At 41.6% G+C, this 24,112-nt stretch overlaps 1 protein-coding gene across 3 annotated transcripts in view; it reads right to left on the bottom strand.

Annotated features, from left to right (window-relative positions):
• Nucleotides 1-24,112, bottom strand: part of LOC142839747 (tomoregulin-2) — a 264,451-nt gene that overhangs the window by 9,665 nt on the left and 230,674 nt on the right. The window contains exons 9-11 of one of the 3 annotated variants that reach the window (XM_075956027.1): nucleotides 16,757-16,880; nucleotides 15,193-15,351; nucleotides 11,175-11,573 (exon numbers count right to left, since the gene is read on the bottom strand). In XM_075956027.1, the coding sequence (XP_075812142.1) occupies nucleotides 11,477-11,573; nucleotides 15,193-15,351; nucleotides 16,757-16,880 (380 nt within the window). In that variant the 3' untranslated portion in view covers nucleotides 11,175-11,476. Of the gene's footprint in view, nucleotides 1-11,174; nucleotides 12,535-15,192; nucleotides 15,352-16,756; nucleotides 16,881-24,112 lie in introns of those variants that run through there. The other 2 variants (XM_075956028.1, XM_075956029.1) reach the window with 2 other exon arrangements.

Genomic DNA, 24,112 nt, shown 5'->3' with positions numbered 1-24,112 from the left:
CTCCAACTACAACAGATGGCGCCCAATGTGGGGTTCGAACCCACGACCCTGAGAGTAAGAGTCTCATGCTCTACAAGGTCTTTTACCTGCAAATCGATTCTATGAATCTTTAACGGAGTAGGCTCTTCTTACCTGAAATTCTAAAGCAATGTAGTATATTAGGAGAAAGATGCCTTGATAAATCGCCTGTGCTAACCTCTCCTCTCAACTCCTCCACCCTCCATAAAATGCTTGGAGAGTAAAATCCAAGGCTGTTTCCTGTTCTCCAGTGGCCTCTCCGTTTGTCATTTTGGAGGGGAGTTTATTCAGAATACAGTTATTTCATTTATAACTGACCTTATGGAAAGATTCATTTCACGGTTCTTTCCTTGGTGGCTTTGGAAGCACTGTCTTAGGTGGCTAAGGTTTTTCTTTTGTGTCCATTCAAATGAATGGGTAAGAATAGAATTGGGACCTGGGATGTAAACAAGAGATCAGGTTGTAGGCTACTCCTGAGGCCGTCATCCCCGCCTATCTTTATGTGTGCTTGAGTTTCATCCCATGCCTGGTTTGCCTTCCGGCAATTCTGACCTCTGATACATAGAGCCACTTCAAATCTGCTCTTTCCTTTTACAAAAGAAAGACTCAGAGATAAGTAATCGTAGAAATAAAATGGGGCATATTTATTTCCATCTTAGCTTTTCAAATGTCTGTGTCTGACACGTAGAGACTCCCATAATGCCCCTGCCTCACTGCTTTCTACATGATCCCTGTGGTGTCCCTGTCTCTTTCTTTGGCAATTGGTGTCACAAAGCCCTGTCTCCTCTTGCTGCCTAGGATGGGTGTGGAAAGATAGAATGAGAGACAAAGAAAGACCGTGGTTTCGTATGTGCATCTTGGAGTTCAAGTGCCTTTCAGAAACAACAGATCATTTTAATCTGACATCCCCTAATTAAATTGATCAGGAGATAAAACGCATCCAACAAGTGTCAGAATTATGGAAGTTAAAAAGCTCAGAGAGTTGCAAAAGCCATTTCGTGCTCCTGAACCTTCAGGAAAGGGAATGTCCTTGAAAGGTCTCCTAGCAGGGAGTTAGAGACCTCAGCTGGGGGTCTGCTGTCGGGTTGTAATCACGATAATTTATAGCACAGCAGCTCATTCCTTTGCCTCACCAGGGGGCCACCTGGAAGTTAGTCAGCTTGAGGCCAGACCAGAATAAAGGAAGGGGAAAGGAAAATGAATGGTAAACTCCCTCCAAGGAGTCTGTGCTATACTGCACACTTCAGGGCATCTTTCCCGGGGAGTCTAACTTTCAAATGGAAACACATCTTCAGTTTCTATGTATATGTGCTATTAGAGAGATGACTAGCAAGACCAAGTCAGTACTCTGCCAGCATGTCCCATCCTAAGACCAACAGGGTAGAGTGGTAATGGGGGAATTATGTAGGTCTAGTTGGACTGTTCCAGTGTCTGTGGGGAGAGCTTTGGCTGGAGATCCCTACTGAACGCGGAAAACGCCGCTTCGTGGATTGAACCCTGAACTGTGGAAGAATGAGAAAAGCTAGCTGAGAATACTCTGCCTCACAACCAAGCAAGGAAGGACTTGCTCTCTGATCCTGCCTATGGATGTGATACAACCAGCTGTTTGAGCTGCCTCGACATCATGGAGATGATGGGCTGGAACCTGGAAATGAGCTAAAAGCGAAATCCTTCCTATCCCCAGTTGTTCTCTGTCGGGATAATTTATCACAGCCACAGAAATGAAACCAGGACAGGGCGAGTCATTGCATTGCTCCCAAACTCAGCGAAGGGTCCCGACTGACATCGAGGTATGGGTTTTAATTCATCTGTTTAGCTCCAAACCCAACAATGTTCCTTTGAGTCTGCCCACTCTTTAGGTCTGAGCTTGTGAGGCTTCTGGTATTGTGAAGACTCAACAACAACAAGTCAAAGAATGGAAAATTCAAGGCCAATGCCAGCGTTTGAAAAGAAAGGGTGTTATAACACTGGGCAGAAGAGGAAACGGCTTAGGGAGAGCAAGTCAAGGGAACAGAGACGGCTTGGCTTAAAGGAAGCAAAGCCAGACAACGGGAATCAAACATTAGATCTCTGTAATGGGGCTGGAGCGCTGACAGAGACATTTGTGCTGGTGGGAAGAGGGGAGTAAAACACAGAAGAATGGATCTTTTCCTGAATTCCCAGTGGCTCCATGCTCTCTCGAGATCTCCTCAAGAAATCCTGGGAAATCTTCCTCACAGAAGATGATAGCAACTTAGACCTGAACATGCCTCTCCACACGGTGTTCTGTTACAGAACGAATGGCAAGAATTATGAAGGATAGGCTGGAAGGTGGTGGCACACGCCTTTAATCCCAGCACTTAGGAGGCAGAGACAGGTGAATCCCTGTGAGTTTGAGGCCAACCTGGTCTACAAGAGCTAGTTCCAGGATAGCTAGGACTGTTACACAGGGAAACCCTGTCTCGAAAACAAACAAACAAACAAAAGAATTATGAAGGAAAATAGTTTTTTTTCCTAGAACATGCTTCTACACATAAATGCAAATCTTGGTTAATAGTCTTCAGTTAATGGTCCTTCCAGAACAGTGCTTGGCAGGTTGTAGGACCAGAATCTAGAAGTAGAACTTCAAAGGGGAAGCACTGAGCTTAGAAACGAGAAGTTCTCTGTTCATGCACCAACTATAAGATCCCATTTCTGATTTTGATCTGTGGTCGCTTTTGCAAGCGCCATCTGCTCAGAGTAGCTCTCTCTCTTCCACACTTTCCTTAGGAGCGCGCTGGATAGCTTGTTTTTCTCTTCCCCCTACAAAGCCTTTCTTTTCGTTAGCCAGCTCTTCTGTGTACTGGGTGAAAACGGGGTTGAGGAGGTGGAAACATGAAATTGTCATCTTTTGTGGTCAGCCGGCACAGGGAGCATTTGATCTCCTTGAAGTCTTTTTGTGCAGTTTTCTGAGAAGCATTGACTCGTCCCCACTGAACTGATAATGATGGAGCCTTCAATCATTTTCTTATTCTGCCAGCTCAATGAATTTCTTCAACTCCACTTCTTCCAGCAGGTCTGGCAGAGGTGGAAGGGAGGTTAAAAAAAAAAAAAGGAACACAACAGAACAGAAAACAAAACAAACAGAAAAGAAACTGCCTTTTGGCGAGGGCTGTAGAAAGCTTCGCTTTTAGTTCTCTCTTAATGTGTAAACTGTGTGTTTCTCAGACAAAAACTGTATTCATGTTCATGGCAACAGAAATGCAGAAGAAACGGCAGAAGTAAGATGAGAGAAGCAGCAGCTATAGTCACATCGCTGTCAAAGCAGCGCCAGATGGATGCCCTTTGGGAAGAGCCTTTCCTCCTAGCCGCCCTAGTGAGCCAGAGGCTCCTTCTTTGTCTAGGCTAGATTCTTCATCCAGGGGCCTCATCTCCACCCTGAGCAGAAAACTTCCGAACTCTAGATCCGCCCTTGCTACAAAGCAACCGAGCTCATTTGAGCTCATTGCAGAATGGGACAACTTCCCCCTACCCTGGGTTCTAGACAGAGTCACTCCGTGTACACATCACGCTGGAACTAGCAAGGAACACTTCAGTGGCGATCCAGCACCTCCAGAATTCCCTTCTACTGATTGGACCCACTGGCTGTCACGGGGAGGCTGGATGCTAAGGCATGAACTGTTCACCGGCAAGCCTCTCTCCTGGAATCCCTGTATGACTGTAATTAGGCAGGAGACTTAATTTTATGTAAATCATGCGCTACTGTAATTGGGCGCAAGTGCACAGTCATGTACATCTTATTTAAAAGTGAAATATAATGTCGTTCTGCGGATGCTGGGGCAGCAGACTCTCAGCCCTCTGGGGGCACGTCGGGAGCAAACGCTGGCTGTTTACAAGACTCACTCTTTGGTCGGCGAGTTTAATTACGAATCATGCCGCTCTGCTTGGCACTGCCCTGTGAAGGATTGAGCCACCTGCCTCCCGAAAGGCTGAAGGTACAGACCGGGGCTTCCCTCCCCATTTCTCTCTTCACCCCGACTTAGAGAACAGCCATTTTTCTCTTTCTATTCATCTTTTCAAACCCAAACAGTGTTTTCCAGTGGCTTGCTCTGCTTGGCAGTCCCAACCCATATATCCCCAGGCAGACTGCAGAGGGATTTGTCTTCTGGAAGCCAGGACTAGTCGCTTTCCTTTTTTAGCTTGTCTTTTCTAATGCGACGCGGGATTGCTTTATGATCCCAGGATTTTGTTTTCCAAGTGCGGGCGGATTAGATACCATCCAGAAGTCTGTGTTTGTGATTGCTACTCCTCCTTCTGCACAGCCCCGAGAGGGAGGCTGGTCCCGGATGCAGGGGGATGCAGAGCTTTCACTGGTCCTCTCTTCTTTATCTACATGGCTCATCTTGGACTTTGGGACAGGGTTGCCCAGCAGAATATAAAACATCTAAAGCATCTAATTTACATATCTCAAGGTCAAGATTTGTGAGGAAGAAAATATGCAGGGCATTGAATGTTTATTTTAAACACAGTCTGTCCTCACCCAGAGGCCTGAAAACTCATCTGGGGGGAGTTGTACTGCGGCTTCATTCTTGCCCAGCTTGCTAGGCCAGCTATTCTGCCAGCAAACTTGAGGTACAGTGGGCTAGCCACCCCAGACTTCAGGGCAGGAGGCCTCTGGATACCCCATTTTGTGCTCCTTGCATTCTGGCCGTCATTCCACACCCCAAAAACCCTGCTCAAATGCTTCTGATTCATTTCCTCTAGAAGGGGTATTTGAAAAACATGACTCTTATTCCTCTTTTCGAGCTGTCCACTTCCTGCCCACCAGGTATTTGATATGCCCGTCTCTCTCGCCATCCCATAACCTTTCATTTTCTACCCAGGTCTTGTCTGTCCTTCGTGTTGTCATTGTTTAGTTGGAGGTTCTTTGATGTGGGAGGTCCTTCTGTCTGTGTGTTGCTTGTATTGGTTAATGAATAAAGAAACTGCCTTGGCCTGTTGATAGGGCAGAACTTAGGTAGGCGGGGGAAACTAAACTGAATGCTGGGAGGAAGAAGGGCGGGGTCAGGGAGGGAAGCCATGGAGCTGCAAAAGACAGACTCTGGGAACTTTAGCTGGTAAGCCACATGGTAATACACAGATTAATAGAAATGGGTTAAATTAATATGTAAGAGTTAGCCAATAAGAAGCAAGAGCTAATGGGCCATGCAGTGATTTAATTAATATGGTTTCTGTGTGATTATTTTGGGGCTAAACTAGCTGGATGGCAGGAAATGAACAAGCAACCCTTCCCCCAACAGTTCTTTTATGATATACCATCAGTATAGAGGACGTATATGGATGTGAACAATTGAAGGGACTTCTAAGATATGCCAACATGTTCCCTGTTGGCCAAAGTGCTTTACCTTCATTTTTGTTCTTATAAACAGACTCCTTAGAATAACTGTGGTAAAGCATAGTAGAATAAAATGTCTCTGTTGGACCAGTTTGTTCAGGGAATTCAGTGTCTCTTTCTACTAGGCAATTTCAGCTTGGGTAGTGAGGGGCAGTTCTTTGCAAAAATATATATTTTTGCATACATATAATGTATGTGCATGTATGTGTGCATGTATGTTCTTATATGTGTGCATGCATATGCATGCCCATGAATGAGGTCATTCTTGGGCATCATGGTGCTGTACCTCAATCACTACTCACCTTTTTATTTTTAATGTATTACCTATCTATTGTCTTCCTAGCTGTCTATCATCTATCTATGTATCTATCTGTCTGTCTGTCTGTCTGTCTGTCTGTCTGTCTGTCTATCTGTCTATCATCTATCTATCTACCTGTTATCTATCTATCTATCTATCTATCTATCTATCTATCTATCTATCTATCTATCTTCTATCATTTTTAGCAAGTAGGATAGGCTGGGTGACCAGTATACCCTAGGGATCTGCCTGTCTTTATGTCCTCAGCACAGGGATTAGTACATGCCACAATGCCTGCCTCTTTTATACATATTCTCTAGGAACTGAAATTGGGCCATAAAACCTGCTATTAAATTTTGTATTGTGTTCATGTTTGAACATATATAGAAATTTATAGAAATTATCAAAAATGATATTCAATGATATCCACAAATACAATGATGTTTTTCTCTTGGCTTTTATATGATTATGTTTTGTTTGTGTTTAGCTACATATTCTAATCTCAAGCATCATTTGAGCATTCTTTCTTAATATATTTATTAAATTATCTGTTATACAGTGATGACAATCTGGGGCATTGCTCTGTGCTTTTTGTTCATGAAGAGCTGGACTCCTGTAAAAGACTCCTATTCTCTACGTCCAAGCTCATGGAGGACTATGCTGGAGACTGTGCCTCCAAGGGCTGCAACAAAGATGGATGCTTCCTGCCGTGCATAAAAGAGGCGGTTACCATTCTGAGAATGAGAGGAAGTTCACTGAGAGGAGACATCCATGGGGTGGAAGGACATGCAGTCATCTCAAAATACACCCCAAAGAATGGGTTTGATTGTGGGGGTCCTGGGAGTTGTTTTCTCAGGATGGTTATGGTGCCCACGCCTCGTGTGGAGCCAGTGCCTTTACTGGATCAGGAAGGCTCAGCACAGGACCTGGTCTACTGCGACATGTCCTTTTGTCTGTCCCCCCCGACAGTAACTGATTTTGTTCTGTTAGCTCATGCAAGCTTTTGCCTTTTCTGGACTGAGAACACAAAGGCAAATGCTATTTCTTTCACTTCTTACCTCATGGGAGGTTAGTAATGACAACCTAGTGAAAATCTGAAAGTAACCAGGATATTCAAGTTAGCCTATATAGCATTCATGAAGCTCAACCTAGCTTGTATCCCAAGAATAGCTGGACCAGTAAAGCAGATTTCCAACCACGGTGAGACTAGATATCAGCACATCTTATATATGTTCTGATGTTGCCTTCAGAGGGCCATGTTCAGTCATAGATTTATGTTCTGGTTATAAAACTAATCCCATTACTTCATATAACCCTTCATCCTTCCTCTGCCTTTTATGGGTGCTTCCTGTGGATGCTCATATAGAGATATCAATTAATTCAATGAAGAAGCTTTCATTATTGATATCCAGATGATTAATTATGTAAGTGAAATGTCTCCTGTAATTGAGGAAGAGCAGTCTATACAGGTGCGGCCCGACTTGGCAAATGGAAACAGCATCCCGAGGACAAACATTAGCAGGGTCTAATGTGACTTTGAGATAAACCTTGTCATAGTTCAATTCTCTGCAGTGGCTTCTCTGCGAGGATCAGCCAGAGCGGTACTGACTCATCCCGGTCCTAAAACACAACGGGCTTGATGCTACAAACATTATCAGGATCTTAAGGAAAAGAATGATGCCTCCCCCGCCCCCGCCACCAGACTTTTCAGACATGATACTAATGGATGAATTTGGGGGAAATTGAGTTGTATTCTTTTTGATCTTTGATCTCTATATCGCCCTCATTTTCCAGAACTAAAATCAGCTAAGACACAAGAAGCACTCCTTTGAGTGACTGTGACGGCTGGACTCTGTCTAACTCGGACCGTGTGATTCCCATCATGTATAACTCTGCTGATAAAATATGCTTTATCAGAACTGTTTACTGTTACCATAAATATTTATCATGGCTCTACAAAAGGATTTCCATATATTTCCATTTTACTCTGTGGATGCCAGTGTTCCGAGCCCCCAAACATCGATTGATGCGATTTCTCTTAGTCGTCACATTGTGTGCGGGAAGATGCTGCTTTCTCCATTTTAAACAGGAGGCATAGGGAACTTGGGCAAATTGCCCAAGGCTAAGTAGGTAATAAAGTAGGCCTTAAGCTGGGGCCCACATCTGCCTCATCTCAGAAGCCGAATTCTCGATATTAAACTCAGTTTGAAGCCACATCCTGAAATAGCTCACTCTTTTTTAATTCTCTAAGCAGAACTTAAAGGTTATTTTATTTTATTTAGTGGCTTGATAAATCCTTGTCTGTCACTCACCTTCGCCTCCTCTGAAAGGAGAGATCTGTTCCTACCCCATGCTGTTCAATAGGCCAACAATAGTATCAGGCATTGGATAGAGACCGAGTAAATGCTTGTAGAATAAGTGAAAAACTTTAGCGAGCCTTGGATCTTTAGATTCACGTCACTGTTAGGCTAAGAGAAAGACTGACTTGCATGGATAAATGTCACCCAGCACGGAAAGTCCCCCAACATGATCAGGAGATGGGCCTGTATTTGGGGGGCTTCTGTGAGAATCTTATTTTCCCAGAGCGTTGTAAAGACAGGGGTGTGAGGATGGTGTGGAGGGTACAAAACGGCAGAAGACCCTAGAATGGTGACGGGAGTGAAGCCATTCTGTGTAGGTCATTGTGGAAAGGTCTGGAGGACATCCTGGAGGGCAGGATTCCCAACCACTAGGCAATGACCGGAAGGACAGTCTTTGTTACCTCCCGTGTTATCCTTCTTTTACCTCAGACTCCACCTTGGGTCTCTGAGAACTGGAAGTCAAGGAACCAAGATGGCTTGGTAGTGAGTTCTTTTCAGGTAAGGATTTCTTTGGAGATTTTCACAGCATAGAAGGGGGGGTTGTCATTTCTGACCCTCAGTAAATCCAGAATGTGTTGTAAATGTATACTGAAGGGGATCTTTAGGTATTCATTTAAAAACCATTTGAATTGATGGTTATAGTAAGCAACCGTAATAGTTAATGTGTCTTTGATAGCAGTAGTAAAAATAAAGTCCCTTTTTCTGAACACGCACACACTTAGGATTAAGGTGATGGGTTGACAAATATATGGAAGAATTCAGTTCAAAGATGTGAAGGGTTTGGCTCAGGGCTCCCTAGTAGCACTGGGGGCCCAGGAGGAATTTAACAAAGTAGGGGAGGTGACTCCTACATTTACTTTCTGCAAGCTGTTCTGTATGTTGGACAGATGAGATCGCATTTCTTTATTAGACTGGGCCATGTAAGCTCCATGCTTCAGTGGGCCTTCTGACAAAGTAGCGTGCAGGTTCAGTCACGAGCAAACGAAGTGGATGCCGGGAGAAAGTGGGATGGTGTCGCGGGAAGAGCGGAAGAGGAAATTCCGAGTGTTTGCTTGGAGAAGAACGTAAGTGTAGAGTTCTGGAGTGAATAAGAAAACTTGTTTCTTTCTTTATAGTTTAAGGACACAGCATTGTTCCTTCACCCTAGAGAAGAGCAGCAAGAATCAAGGTGAGAGAAACTGCAGACAGCTGAGCTCTAACTTGGTGTGAGGAAGAATGGTCTAGAAAACTAGAATGACGCAAGAATCAAATGGCAAAGAATGAGAGATGAGTTAGGAAAGGCCAGCAGATTCTGCTGGTACTGGACTGTGTGTTCCCCTGGATTGGGACCACATTTTAGTTGTATTGCCCTAGGAACCAAAATAGCACATGTAGGATTCATTTTGTAGGTTAGCACGGATGTGGGAAGAAAGGTATAAGGGACTTCTCCCAATACTTAGGTTTATGATTGCTGATAAAATTTACATGTAATGATGCATTTATCATTGTTGATAAAAATTTACATGTAATGATGCATAAACTTACTACAAAATCAGTAACTGCATATACTTGTAACCAAAAGTCAGTGGAAGAGTTTCATTGAACAGATATGCCGCCATGGGTGGTACATTCTTGTTCTCTTCTTTAGGGAGAACAAAGGGTTTATTTATCACAGCTACTGACATACAAAGGAAAGTAGGGCTACTTCCCCCTCTGTGTATCCCGAACAAACGAACTTCTCCAGGCAGCTTGCCAGGGATATGTCATCTGCAGGTGTCAAGAGAGTGACTTCATAGAGACACTTGAGTGACAGCTATGTCAAGAAAGTCAAATTTTTCAAACTTATGACAATCTAGAAAATCACATTTTTCAAAGCCCCAAGTCTTACATAGATTGTCACCTTTATTATATGTTAACAAATGCCTTAAGTTTCACTTGAAACCCTTATTTTTTTAATAGAATAGTTTATATCCAGTCCATTTTGATTTGATGTGTCTTTTGTTTTCTAACAAAGGGGATGCCATCTCCTCTAGTTCATGAAGAAGTCATTTGAAGAAGACAAAAAAAAAAGCTTTATTTAAATCATCCGTAGGTGCTACAAGAACTACCCAAAGGTGAATGATAATAAAGAAATTATTTAATTTGGTATTTCATCTTATTCGTTGAGAATTTTCACAGTTGACTTCCCCCAAACAATGATTACTCATAAGTGTCTGCCCATATCTGACAGAGGTTGGCAACAGCCTCCGCCAAGCTCCTTAGATTCTCAGGGATTTTCTTGCGTAAATATGCCCAAAACGTATTTCTCCATTGTCATGAAACATTGTCTTTTGGTTTTCAGTTTCAAACAACAGTGCTCTTTGGGCCCTAAGAGCATAAATGCTCAAGAGAGCATTTGTCTTTTGTGAGTCTACCTTCTTTTCATAGAAGATATAAACACATCAAAAGTTTTTTTTCCTTCTATGAGACGTGTGTGTGTGTGTGTGTATGCATGCGTGCATGTGTGAAATCTCAACTGTCCTAAACTAGCTCTGTAGTCTAGTCTGGCCTCGAACTCACAGGGGTTTGCCTGCCCTTGCCTCCAAGTGCTGGGATTAAAGCGTGCAGCAAGGCTCATCTAGGAAACTGAGATTTGGGCTCACACCTACTGAGGCAGTTACAATTTCTTCCTAGTTGCTCTTTCTGCTCACAGAAGCAGAACAGGTTTGGCCACTGTTTATATACCTAAGGAATCCCTTACTCAGATCCCCGAGGGCAGATGTATTTGACGGAGAGAGCTGGGCTGCCTCCCAATAAAGACAAGTATCTTCTTTGCATTCTATTTTGAGTCATAAAACACTTTCCCTCCCTTCTCCACTTATTTAATTTATATGCCAGAGATTTTTCTTTTCTGAGAATGAAAGCGAAAGACAGGGAAGAAAGTAGATGAAGCAGAGAGGATCCCAGTATCTGACATATTTTATGCTTCCTTGATACAGCAAATAATTTTTTCTCTTTCCAATAACCATCATTTCCCTTGGTCTTGGAATCACTCAAAACCTAGCTCCAGAGTCCTGTGCACATGAATGTGCTGTCTGAAGCTGCACAGAGGATGAAAGCCTGCTGTCTGCACAGCCTGTGCCGGCTGGACAGGGGTCACAGCTACAAATTACTGCAAATTTAAGAATGCCTTTTTTTTCTCATCACTGAGTATTTATTATATATAACAAATACATGGGAAAGAAAAAACTATATTGTGTGATTGATATAAATAGTTTATTTACATTACAGAAAAAACATCAAGACAATGTATACTATTTCAAATATATCCATACATAATCAAATATAGCTGTAGTACATGTTTTCATTGGTGTAGATTACCACAAACGCAAGGCAACATGTGTAGATCTCGTCTTATTCTTTTGTCTCTAATACTGTATTGTGTAGTCCAAGCTGTCAGTTGTCCGGCCACTGGGAAACATGCTCCCTCTAGATTAACCTTGTGGATGCTCTTGTTGTGTTGTCTGAACTGTAGTGCCCTGTATTTTGCTTCTGTCTGTGAATTCTGTTGCTTCGGGGGCATTTCCTAGAAGGTTGGAAAGTTTACAGATCTTAGTCTAATGCGATTACCTAAAGTTCGGTCCTACAGTCAAAGAGCGAGGCTGTAGAGGCAAAATAGTAAAGTATCTCAGCGTAAAAATATACTGATTACTAGAAGAACCTTGGAATACTTGTAAAAGTTATTATTATTGCATTCGTTTTACTATTATTTGCTTCTCCTTGCCGTTGTCTTCAGGCTTCTGTTGAAAATTGAAGAACAGAAGAAGAGAAATACCCCACCCTTCTCTGTTCATTCCTTCAGTATGTTCGTTATATTGTGCAATGGCCAGACTCAGCACAAGGCCAACAAGCAAGTGCCAAGCTTATCACATCTCTCTTTAAATGTCTTCAACAACTTTCTATCTAAATGTCTTAACGATGAGTGTTATATTGACATTTCAGCGCTATAAGGTAAGATGCTATCACATTGGAACAAAACAGCTGATAACACCCGATATGTAAATGCAAAGGAATATTGCTTTGGTTTAGCCTAATATCATTGTACTGCATTAATGCTATAAAACTCGAGACAAAAATTGGTACCAATTATGGTGCTTCTACAAAAAGCTAATATTCAGTAACATCTGAAACTCGCTGATCTAGTATTTTTTTATTATAATAAGAGACTTCTTTGATCATGCAAGCAAGAACAATATGAGACTAACAAAATTATATTACAACTACAGGTGGTACAGTGGAAAATATGTATATAGACATACATACACGTGCACACACATACATAGTAGGTGTGGGCCCATTTTTGTGCAGTTGCTGGGACCATATATCTGTCAAAAACAAACATGGATCTGAGCAGTCACATTTTCGACAAGTGGGAGATGACAGTAAAAAAGATGACAGTCCACCTTCTCAACGGGACAAGTCTTTTCACTTGGGATCAGGTCTCTAGATATTCATATTTTTATGAGATATTGCTCAGGAGGCAGGTTCTTGAGTAGACAGAAAAAAAAAGAGAAACAGATTTGGGTGGAAGTGGGTAGGACAGGAGAGAAAGGAAAGGAAGTCAGAACAAAGAACAGACCGGATAAGATCAACATTAAGAGAAAATTGAGGACAATGGGGGCATCTAGGCTAGGGGTAATGCTGTAAACTCTCCAGCATCTGGGCACTTTGGTATAGGTCTTGACAAGCAAAGCTTGCCAGGTCAGCAGGCAAACAGGGTTTCTTGGGGTCAGTGGTGGGTCCACTTAGGGAGTCTGGTTTGTAAGCACACTGCCTTTTAATGAATGGGATGAGTCTACCCTGGACAGTGGTGTGACATATGGATTCAAACTTTTCCTGGAGTGTGTTTCAAAGGTTTGATTGTACAAGGGAAAGGGTTAGATAATGTATGATAACAATGAAGGCATGGCTGATGTGCTATTTCTCTTCCCCTAAATCAGATAGTGATGGGGAACTTCAGCCAATCACATTCTGTTTAGGGTGTGTCCCCCTGGGGCCACAGAAAAACAGACAAACCGTCCAGGTGTGCTTGCCTCTGCCCTTTTGTTCCCTGCGCTCCTGGATGGCTGGAACCCTGGGTTTGGTAAGTTCTCTTTCTTCCATTTATTAAAAGCTGAATCTATTATATTAAACTGGTCTGGTTAATTCTAAATACCGATCGACCATGCCCCTTTCAGTTGGCGCCCAACGTGGGGCTTTTTGAGTATGGGTTTTTTTTTTTTGTTGTTGTTGCTTAGTTTTGCATGGAAAATAAGAGAAAAAAATGACACATTCATTGAAAATATAGCAGACATAGCTTACTCAAACTGGGAGCTTAGTCCATGACAGAAGCACACACAAAACTATGAGCAGCTAGGAGCAGAGAGGCAACATTAAGTGCAAAGATAAAGCAGTGGACAGGCTGGACAGCATTTTGAGTTCGTGACTCAGCTGCGTAATCTCAGTATGTGATAACATCTCACGTCTCAGGGTCTCTGCCGTGAAAGTGAGGATAACTGTTGTTTTGTTTTGTTTGTAATGTTGTAAAGTGTATATACATGGGCATTTGTGCAATCAGACATGTGAATATATAAACATATGACAAAATTATAGCATCTCAATACAAAATCCTGGCAAAATAGTCTATATATTCCATTAAACTTAGGAATGAAAACTGTGATTAATAGCTTATTTTGAAGACGTTTGAAGTATTGAAATTCTGAGTTTCTCCACTCTACGAGACAGCAATCAAGTTGTTATTGTGTGAATATTTATACAAGTTTTGTTTTTCTATGTGCCCTTAGGGATGTCTGATACAGTTTTCGGTATCTCAGATTCTTCTTTGTCTTTTCATTTTGTGCTCAGGACTTTTGGTTTTCAAGTTGTTTTTAAGTCAGCTGCACATATTTTCGTACAACCCACTGGCTTGCTTGGCATCTAAACCTGTGAGTCAAGATGATGGACTCGGCTTAGGGTTGCCCCAAGCTCCAGTGATGATCTCCCCTTATGCCTGTAGGCTGGGTGAGAATTTGTGAGCTACACTTTCTCTTTTTAAAGAGCAGATCCCACACTTGTCTTCAAAGAAGGTAGCATCATACAGATGCCAAGGTACATTACAGTCTTTATGTTTTAATTTCATAATGCTTCCTATTTTCCCATTTTTGGGGAAAGTCTCTGGTTTACTATAGAACTGAAGAAATGGATGAAAGTCTTCATGTCTTATAGATGTGATAAAAAACCCCAAAGAGTTACTTTGGACGTTTTAAAAAAGAGAGTAAATTCAGTTTTTTATTTATCTTTTAACAGATCTACACTGGCCTTTTGGCTGCCACGAGACATAAATGATGCATTGGGTTTAGAGTCTAGTTCTTGCCGACCACACGTTTACACATTCAAGAGATCAAACAAATCCCCAACTTTGCTCTTTATCTCAAACTGAACCTCAGCCATCACCCGGGAATCATGGCTCAATTTCTGGTTGAAACTGGATGAAATCTCTATTCTCTTGTGATCTCATCCCTGTTCAAATAAAAATTACCTTTTTTTTTTCTGGGCTTGGAATTTGCTATTAAGTTATGATATTTGCCGCTCTTTTGAAAATATTTCGAAGGTTTTCATTTAGTAGAACACAATCTTTCCTGTTGCGTTGAAATCACTGCGATTAGCACTTACCATGTTAAAATGAAAAGGTGTTTGTTGTTGACACCAGGTGTGTTAACACTGATGGTGTCCAAATGTTCTACTTGGAAATAAAATGTTATTAATGAGGACTAGAATTGAAGCATTTCTACACCTTATATAACAGCTATTATCACTTTGGGCAGAGCGATTCTGGTAGGTAAAGTTAGTGCTTCATAATTTGAATGAAAAGTGGCCTTTTACAGAGAAAAGAGTGTTTAAAAAGATGTTGTTATTCTCTGTTAGAGAGGAAAATAGTCTTAGGACAAAAACAATACTCATCTTAATATAAAAATGAGTGAAATAAGTTGTGCCTGTCCTGTAGGAAAACCCATGCCTTTCCACGTGGCTATTGAAATATTCTCACCGGGAGGAGCTAGGACTCACGGAGAATGGATGGCTACAGTCAGTTCACCAAGAGACTCGGAGTCAAAGGGAGGGACAAGCGCTGCCCTCAGCTTGGGTGATGCCCAAGCACGGTTACTGACCTTGTGATACAGAGGACCACCACGCAGATGACAGCGATCTGAACCGTTCCAATCACCGCTGCAATCAAGACGTACTGAAATCGGACCGGGCCGGGCACGACGTAGAGAACACTGTAGTCCTTTTTCTCACAGTGCTGACCAGTGTAGCCAGCATCACATCTGGAAGGAAGGACAGCATCTGGTCACCTGTGGCCCGGAACTCTGTACTCTTAATTTGTTCCGTTAACCTCGGTTAACATGGATATGGATTGCTTAATGACACAGTGCAAAAACTATACAGCCGTTTCTTTTAGACCTGTTCTACGCCAGAAAAATGCTGAAAAAAATCTTGAGTCAGAGATACAGCAGGAGTAATTTCTTAAACTGATGGCCATAAAGTCATAAAGGTCTTTGTTTTGAACAGAGGAATGTTCTTGAAATTCTCTTCAAATGTTCTGAAGAGAAAAATCTTGGTGCAGGCAATTCAGGTATACAAACAAGCAGTGTGAGCATCCTACTAGACTAGATCTTGCTTCTCACTCACCCAGCCTCCCAACCAGAAGTTCAGATAGGCAATTTTCATGTTGAAATAAGCATTTGATCAAAATATACTAATTTGGATCAATATGTCGTTGCTCTGTGGAAAGCCTTTGGCACTTGACTTTGAATTTCTTGCAACTACATCCTGAGGACTTTTCCACGGGTCTCTGGAGGGTGTAATTTAATAACTGCTAACAGAGAGAGGGACTGCAGAGCTCTCTGTGTGTCATGTTCACTCTGTCTGTTGAAGAACAGGCATGTCCCAGGGTATTCTGGGAAAGGAAACAGGTATGGAAGGCAGCTGTGGGTGAAAGACAGGCAGACGGACAAAGAGAAGCAGAGACAGAGGGGCAGGTGGAGAAAGAGACCCAAACAGTGTCGTTTCTTTATTTCATCATACTCCAGTGTATATTAATGTAAATATAAATATGTTTTTATTTGAATTTTCATCTCAGAAAGAATCTCTGTATGTTCTAGACACGAGTAGATATTTATAAACTGTATTTATAAACTAAGCCCAGACAAGCAATTTCTTTCCGTCTCTTCTGAGTTTGAACTGGAGCCATGGCGGCCAATCATCTCATGATCCTAGGCTCAGTAGAAAAGAGAGTGAGTGTCCGCAAAATCATATAGTTCATAGATGATTTGGAGCGTTTTGGAAATCACCTCCCCAAAAATACTAAGGGAGGAGCGCCAATCTCAGCTCTACATTCAGAGGGAAAGACTGTAAAAAGAAAGTGATCCATGTCTATAAAATTATACTGTAAGAACAGAGTGGTGTGCTGTACACTGAGTGGATAAGGTTTACACACATCTTTTCATATCTCTCCCTCCCTCCCTCCCTCCCTCCCTCCCTCCCTCCCTCCCTCCCTCCCTCCCTCCCTCTCTCTCCCTCTCCCTCTCTCTCTCTGTGTGGAAGAGACAGAAACTTGAATGTTGTTCCCCTGCTTAGGCAGAATGTAAAGCAATCTTCCGCTAACACTTAAAAGCGAGTTTCTACATTTCAACTTTATGCCTTTTAAAAGTTTAACCAAGGAAATGTTACCTGCAAGATGGCTCCTGCATGTTGATGGAATGTTCACACTTCCCGTGCATGCAGAAACCATTGTAATGTTCCGGGCAAGGTATGTGGTGTTCTCTGGCACTTTCTTCTAACTTGTTAGCGTTCTCTGCGAATACAGATAAAAGCAAGCACCCCTGTAAATACCGTCTGTGCTGGGTAAGATCAACTCGTACATTAACAAGAAAAGCTACAGTCGGAAATGCGGTTGAAAAGAGCAAGGACTAAAAGGTCATGCTTCAGAGGAAAGAGGGAGAGAGCATTGAAAGACAGACGTCTTCACAATTGTGTTTAGAGATGAAACTGCAAAATTACCCAGAGCTTTTTTCAGGCTTTTATGCAATTTCCTACATCTTTAACAGCCACTGATGTGGCCACGAGTTGTCAGATAGCTTTAATTCTCTTTGCATAGAGCCTGTACGTTGATCATAAAAACAATCCAAGAAGAAATTCTCGATTTATTTTTCAATTTCAAAGCATAACTTCTCTAAGAGCAGATTTCTCAAATGCCTTGATACTTCTCAACATGAGGACTAAGTTAAAAGATGGCTGTGTTCAATTGTTAAATATTTTCTAGACCAAATGCAGTTTCAACAAACACATCCTGTCAGGCATTTTTATAATATATCGTGAGTGCAAGGGTTTTTTTTTCCATTTTGCACCACACATTTTTATTGCCACAATAATAAAATTGGAGATTGTTTTAGAATCACTTGTATAGATAGTCACATCTATTTATTTCGATCCATATGGTCCTACACCTCGTTTGGGCAAAACAGTAGTGCTGGCACTGGGGGTGTGAGTGCAGGGAAGCAGGACCCAGGGTTGTGTGAGCAGACCTGGCCCCGCTCCTTACTGTCTGTGCTGGAAAGCTCACCCAAGTGTGGAGGGAAAGCTAGCGGGGTGACCAATCCAAGGCTCAGAACCAGGGCTATGAGCTAGCCCAGCCCAACATCCACCGTATTTGGAACAGCTGGAGTGTGCGAAGGGACCCGACCTGCAGAACCAAAGCTGCATGATCTCCATGACACACGGCAACAGTAGGCTATCGAAGAGGAGCCCCAGTGAGGGCCCAATATCAATAGTACAGCAAAAGTCAGAGACCTGGAACCAGGTGAGACTCATCGCAATGAACTTCCAGGGAAAGATGTATGAATTAAAGAGATACCGTGTGACTCTCTGGACCACACAGCAGCTTCCACACCAAGACTTTTGTTTGTTTGGTTTGGATTGGTTTTTTTCTATGATTTTACTTTTAAATTTTATTTTGCGGGGAGTGGGATATCACAAGGGCAGAAGGCAGAAGTGAGGGTAAGGGGAGATGAATGGGATTGGCATGAAATCGACAAAAAGAATCGATAAAAAGTCAAAAAAAAGGAAAGAATGATTTGTGAAATTTAAACTTAAGGAAAATGAAACACCGTATATTCTAAAAGAAAACACTTCCGCTGTCATTAGCAGTTCTGTTTCCTAATGTTTTTTATGATAACACGTGGATGCTTTCGGGCTCCTGTTTGCTCAGATATGTTGACAACACATTCGCCACAGCATCTCCAAGCGAGTGTCTGCTCAATTTCTTCTGTGTTTCTTGTACAGTGATAGAAGGTCTGGGCTGGAGAGATGGCTCAGTGGGCAAGGATGCTTCCTGTGCAAGCGTGAGGACCTGGGTTTGGCTTACATCATTAATGTGAAAAGCTAGGTGTAGACACATGCATGCCCGCAACTCCAATGCTGTGGGAGTGGCTAGCAACAGAGGATTGGCTAGGGCTCATGGTTTCCCGTTTTGGTCCGTGTTCAGTGAGAGACTCTGGCTTAAAGGAAAGGAGTAAGGCAGACAGGGATAGATGAGGACACATGATATTCTCTTCTGACGCGTGCGCGCGCGCACACACACACAACCACACAACACATACAGGCACACACATACACACACATCACACATACAGGCACACACATAGACACAGGCACCCACAAAGGCACACACATAGACACAGGCATACACAAAGGCACACACACACACACTCACACAACGCAGTTTTGCCTTCATTGTCTCTTCTGAAATACAGTATTCTTGAAAATTTCTTTCTGGATCAATGAGAAACATAACTTTATCGATCTCAATCTACAGGTATTTTTCAATCTATAAGTATTCCTAAGCACCACAGTAACGGGGGCAGCAGTGAGAGACTGCAAGCTAATGGTTGTTTTTCATGGAACGGATTACTTCCCATTATCCGTAGACGGGGCGCCATGTTTTATTATAGCATATCCTTATAACTTTCACTTGCAGTCATGGGTGTTAAGCATATTCATCAGGAACAGGACGAGCCTTTGCCACTCGCAAATTAGATGGATGCCTTATTTATATGTAGGAGGAGCTGCAAAACATCTTTCCATACATTTTAGGATCTAGATGCCATGTGCAGAGCATTAAAGTTTGAAGCAAACTGTTAAAATGTTTAGTGTTTTCTTTTGTAGGGGTATTTATGCATACAACGTCGGTGGGTGATAATTCAACGGGTATCCTAGATTTATAAGGTATATATCGTAGCCACGGGGGAGAGAGAGCGCAGGTGACATTTCAGTACTTCATTTGTTTTGTCTGTGATATTTCAGCCATGGTGTAGTTGGTGATCTTTCGCACTGAAATGTTTCGGCACTGAAAATCGTCGCGAAAGTTCGTGAACTACTTCCACAGAAAAAACCGTGAGGCTGTGGGAATCGTTTTGGCGTCTCCCATTCGCTTAAGGATTGTATACATTTTGACTAAATTTTTTGGTAGGACACACAAGAAAATCAAAGTGTGTAGTACTGAGTGCCATCTGACCAAAATGGAATCAGGGTAACCTTGGTGTTTAGATGTACCAGTGTGACGAACTGGTTATTCAAGAATCCGTGGAGAAGCCGGGCAGTGGTGGCACACACCTTTAGAGGCCAGCGGATCTCTGTGAGTTCGAGGCCAGCCTGGTCTACAAGAGCTGGTTCCAGGACAGGAACCAAAAAGCTAGGGAGAAACCCTGTCTCGAACATCCAAAAAACAAACAAAAACAAACAAACAAACAAACAAACAAACAAACAAACAAACAAACAGAAAAGAATCCACGGAGAAGAGCAGGCTTTTTTTCCTGCTGGGTCCAGATGGCCACAACCGGAGTAGGCAAGCCAGGCCTGCGCTCTTGACAGAGGATTTCTCAGCAGTGGGGGTTGTCAGGTCCACTGCTCATGAAATGAGCCAGCACTGATTTCCATTCTTATTTCTGAATCTTCTCAGCATAGCCAACGATTCAACACTTCTATTTAGTGTTCGTTAGGAACACCCCAGTGCTTCCGGCAGTCCCGCCTGTGGGGAACTTCCCCGACTGCCTCCGTTCCAGTTAAACACAGCCTTTTCTGTCAGAAGTTCTCTCGTCTTATTAAAGGGCTGGGTTTCTTTCTGCTAACTATAAAAGAAGATCAAGAGTTGTCTTAACTTGAAACCCATCCTTGAGGGTGTTTTTAAATTGAACCTTACCCCCAAACTGACAGTTTCTGATTCCGAACAGTGTCCTATGTGAGCTGATGTCTAGGCGCTACATGTTTTTTTTTTTTTTTTTTTTTGAATGAAGGTATTGCCTCAGCGTGCAAAGAGCTGGCTTTTTCCTGTTTCCTGTCTAAGCTGTGGAACATGTGTGTGTGTGGGGGGAACTAGTCTCCATCATAAAGTCGGCTGATTAGTTTATTCTAGCTCTTGTAAGCTTAGAGGGCTCTGTTTTTTGCTCATGTGATACTGTCAAATAAGAAAGTAGAGAAATTGAAAATAAATGAGTAGAAGAAGTGATCCCTGGGCAAGAAAATGAGGAGTCGTCATCAATATATGTCAACAGATTTATAGTCAATCCAACCAAGGAAACCAGTTGATTGAAAACCCGAATATACGACCAGTTCCCTGGAAGCAATAGACATACTTTAGAAATGAGATTTTAGTATATTAAGGCAAGCAGAAACACAGAAATCTAATATCTCAACAAATATATGTATGAGTCATGGTAAATATTTGTGAACCTGGAGTTTATGTACAGTGGTATTTAAGCAACAATAAAGCATTCAGAGATTTAAAATTATATAAAAATGACACTTTGGAAGTGTATATATTTCTTTGAGTGCCTGACAGCTCAGACATTGATTTCTCTGTTTTCCATTTCAATGAGGTTTAATGTAAGGGTTATACTCTCCCTTCTGAGAAAGGTTGTAGCTAGGGTAAAAACTCTTCATGTCTCTGCTAAACTCTGCACCAAGTGTCCCGTTAAATATTTACATATGTAAATATTCATTCAGGAAGAGTACCTGAGTCTTCGCGGAGGTGTTCTCTGGCATACCTTGGAGTTATTTGAGGGCAGAGCTAATACAACCACATGCCCATTGCTAGTCAACAGTTGTCAAGAGATGCTGAGGAGTCATGTTCTTTCGTATAGTTAGTTAGTTACACAGACTGCCCTTTGTAAGGAAGACAGACATGAAAAACCAGAGACAGAGAGAACGGCACAAGATTCAGCCTTACCTTATGTCAAGTCACCTAGGTGTGGATAGAAAGGAAACAGAGACAAATCGAGGGGCTCAGACTTGAGTCAGTGCTGCTCACAGTGAGGAGTGTTTATGTGTCTACCTGTTATTCTACAGTCTTGATATGGCACAGAACAAAAATCAAAATTAAGGGATTGTTCTATTTCCACTAATCTCATAATCCTTTGGTTTTATTTTGGCTCTAAAATTTTTCTTAAGATATAAATATTATCTTAAATTTTTTAATATTTATATGTATAAAACTTTCTTTCATGATACTATTGGTTATATACAGTATTAACTAATTCTAGAAAAAGACTTCATGTAGCTCCCTGTCCATGATTCTGGGTTTGAGTCTCTATCAGGTAAGTAGGAATTAGGTTTGTGTATTCTGGATGTACTCCACAAATTGTGGTATTTTAACTTCCCTGAGATCGGCAGCATAGGACATATAAAAATACCTAAGCTTTCTGTAGTCAACTGTGACCATTCCTAACAGTGACCTTTGGTGTCTCCGAAAGGATGGTGAGTCCCCACAACAATGATACCACCAGGATTGTGGTAATGCCACTAAGCTGACAAACACCATCCAAATGTCAGCTTTGGACTACCAACTGCTCAGAACAAGTTCAAGGTAGCTAGCTGAGATGGTCCAACCTCATGCACTATTCTAGCCAGGGCTTCAGATAAGACCTTCACTTTTCCATTACACAGAGACTGTGAAAAAATGATATAAACAGCTCTCCCAGCACTTGCCCATTGTCTTAAATTTCTCAAGGTCCTGTAGAGCCGTTGTTGCCTCTCAGACAGCAGGAAGCAATCCAGAGAACACAATGCCCACATTCCCAAGAGGGTGAGTGTGTGTGTGAATGGATTTTGGTCATTCAGTGGGTTATGACCATTTTTCATTGTCTAGAGGAATTGGTTGTAAGTTGTTATTGGTAATGGTCAGGGAAAAAGTAGAACAAAGAAGATTAAATTCAAGGATCTTATTTTGGAAAGAAAAAAGGGGATATAGAAATTATGGGATAAAAGCAGACTACTGAATCTATTTTTAAACCAAAAAAATCAACTACTAGTCTTAAATATTTTAGGTTGGTGTGGATTTTTTGTATATTGATACAAATTTTATGTTATTTATGTTATATTATATATATGTTTTTTCTCTTATTTAAAATATTTTTGTATATTGATACAAATTTAAGGTTATTTTTGTTAAAGCATACTGTATATACATTTCTACTGTTGTTTAAGGTATTGTACCTTTGCTGCTCATTTAACAACATAATGTAAATTTCTAGTCCTTGAAAGTTTTTATTTCAAACTATTTAGGGTAATCAAGAAATGCAGGTTAGTAGTTAGTTACCTATTGCAATCAAACTTGTAGTCATGTTAGGTATGTTTTCAAGGTCAAACATAGATGTATTTTAGATAGACAGGTGGTTTTAAAACACTTCAGAGATCTACAGAATAGGGTATTTGGAATGTTTTAACAATATAAGACTATTTATGACAAGGAGGCATGTGCGCTCCTGGCAGCATCAGTCTATTTCAGAGATGATGATGTGCATCAAAGAAACTCCACATGGAGTTTGCTTTCTTTGTGGCAAGGTTAGCCACTGGGCAAGAAACTGCCCTTGCCTTGACTGCTGACAGTATGCTGTCCAAATTGGACAACCAGGACACGAAAGAAATGGACTGCTGAACCTTGCCAAGACAAGGTGGGACAGTCCTTCACAATTCCTGCTTCACAGAAGTCTGTCAGATATTCTAGGCCTGTATGTGGAAGATGGATACTCCAGTGTTACAGAAGAACTTTGGGTAACTGTCTAGGCAGCCTGCTGTTTCTGTCATTACTATAGTTTTGAAGTTGTTTGCTCTTCACTTCCTGTTTACTCTGATAATATTATATCCTTTATGGGTCTCTGATAGTGTTGAAGGCAATTTATAATTAGAGTTCTCCTTGTTCAGAAAAGGAAATCACAAAAGAGGTGCAATGTGTATAAGGTTGAGAGACATAAAAAGATACAAAGTGAATTAGGTACAAAACATTGAACTTCTCAAGATAGTACAGATAATGAGTATTTTTTCTCTAACTTGCCAAATGCAAATTGTAACTGTAGTTCTTACTTGATAAACATTTCAGTTGTATATAATCTTACTACATTAAAGTTAAAAGCATCCATTTAATTAGACAAAAGGGGGAAATGCTGTGGAATTATCTTTTTGTACACTGTTAATAAATACTACTCTCATTTGTTAATAAAGAGTTGAGTGACCAATAGCTAGGTAGGATTTGGGGGTCAGAGAGAATGTTGGTAAGGAGGGCAGAGTTTAAGGAGTCTTGAGTTGACCCAGAAAAAGCAACTAGGGAAGTTCAGAGGTGAGGAAAACAAGTCTTGGGGCAGCACATAGATTAACAGATATGGGTTCAATTAAATTGTAAGAGCTGACTGAAGACAAACCTAAGTAACTGACTTAGTATTTATAATTAATAATAATCTCTGTGTGGCTATTTGGGGAACTGACTGATGGGAAAGAAAAGTTCACCTACACATCCTTCCCCAGCACAAATTTGAAATACAGTATTTGGAGAACTCATCTGTTAAAGCAAGGCATTATGTTTCAAAGCAGAGACACTACTGTGTGAAACTGGACTAAAGCCAGCAATGATTCTGAAGAGAGAATGCCTTTCTTCTGGTAATGGCTATAGACTGTCCAAGGAAGTGTTGAAAATCCAGTCATGCCATCTGTTCACACGCCTTCCAGTGGGTGTGTGTCCAGAAAAGGAAATTCGGAAGA

Source organism: Microtus pennsylvanicus, chromosome 22 (assembly GCF_037038515.1).
Source record: "Microtus pennsylvanicus isolate mMicPen1 chromosome 22, mMicPen1.hap1, whole genome shotgun sequence".
NCBI lineage: Eukaryota > Metazoa > Chordata > Mammalia > Rodentia > Cricetidae > Microtus > Microtus pennsylvanicus.
The sequence above is the reverse complement of the archived record's forward strand: the minus strand, read 5'-3'. Positions and strand labels throughout refer to the sequence as shown.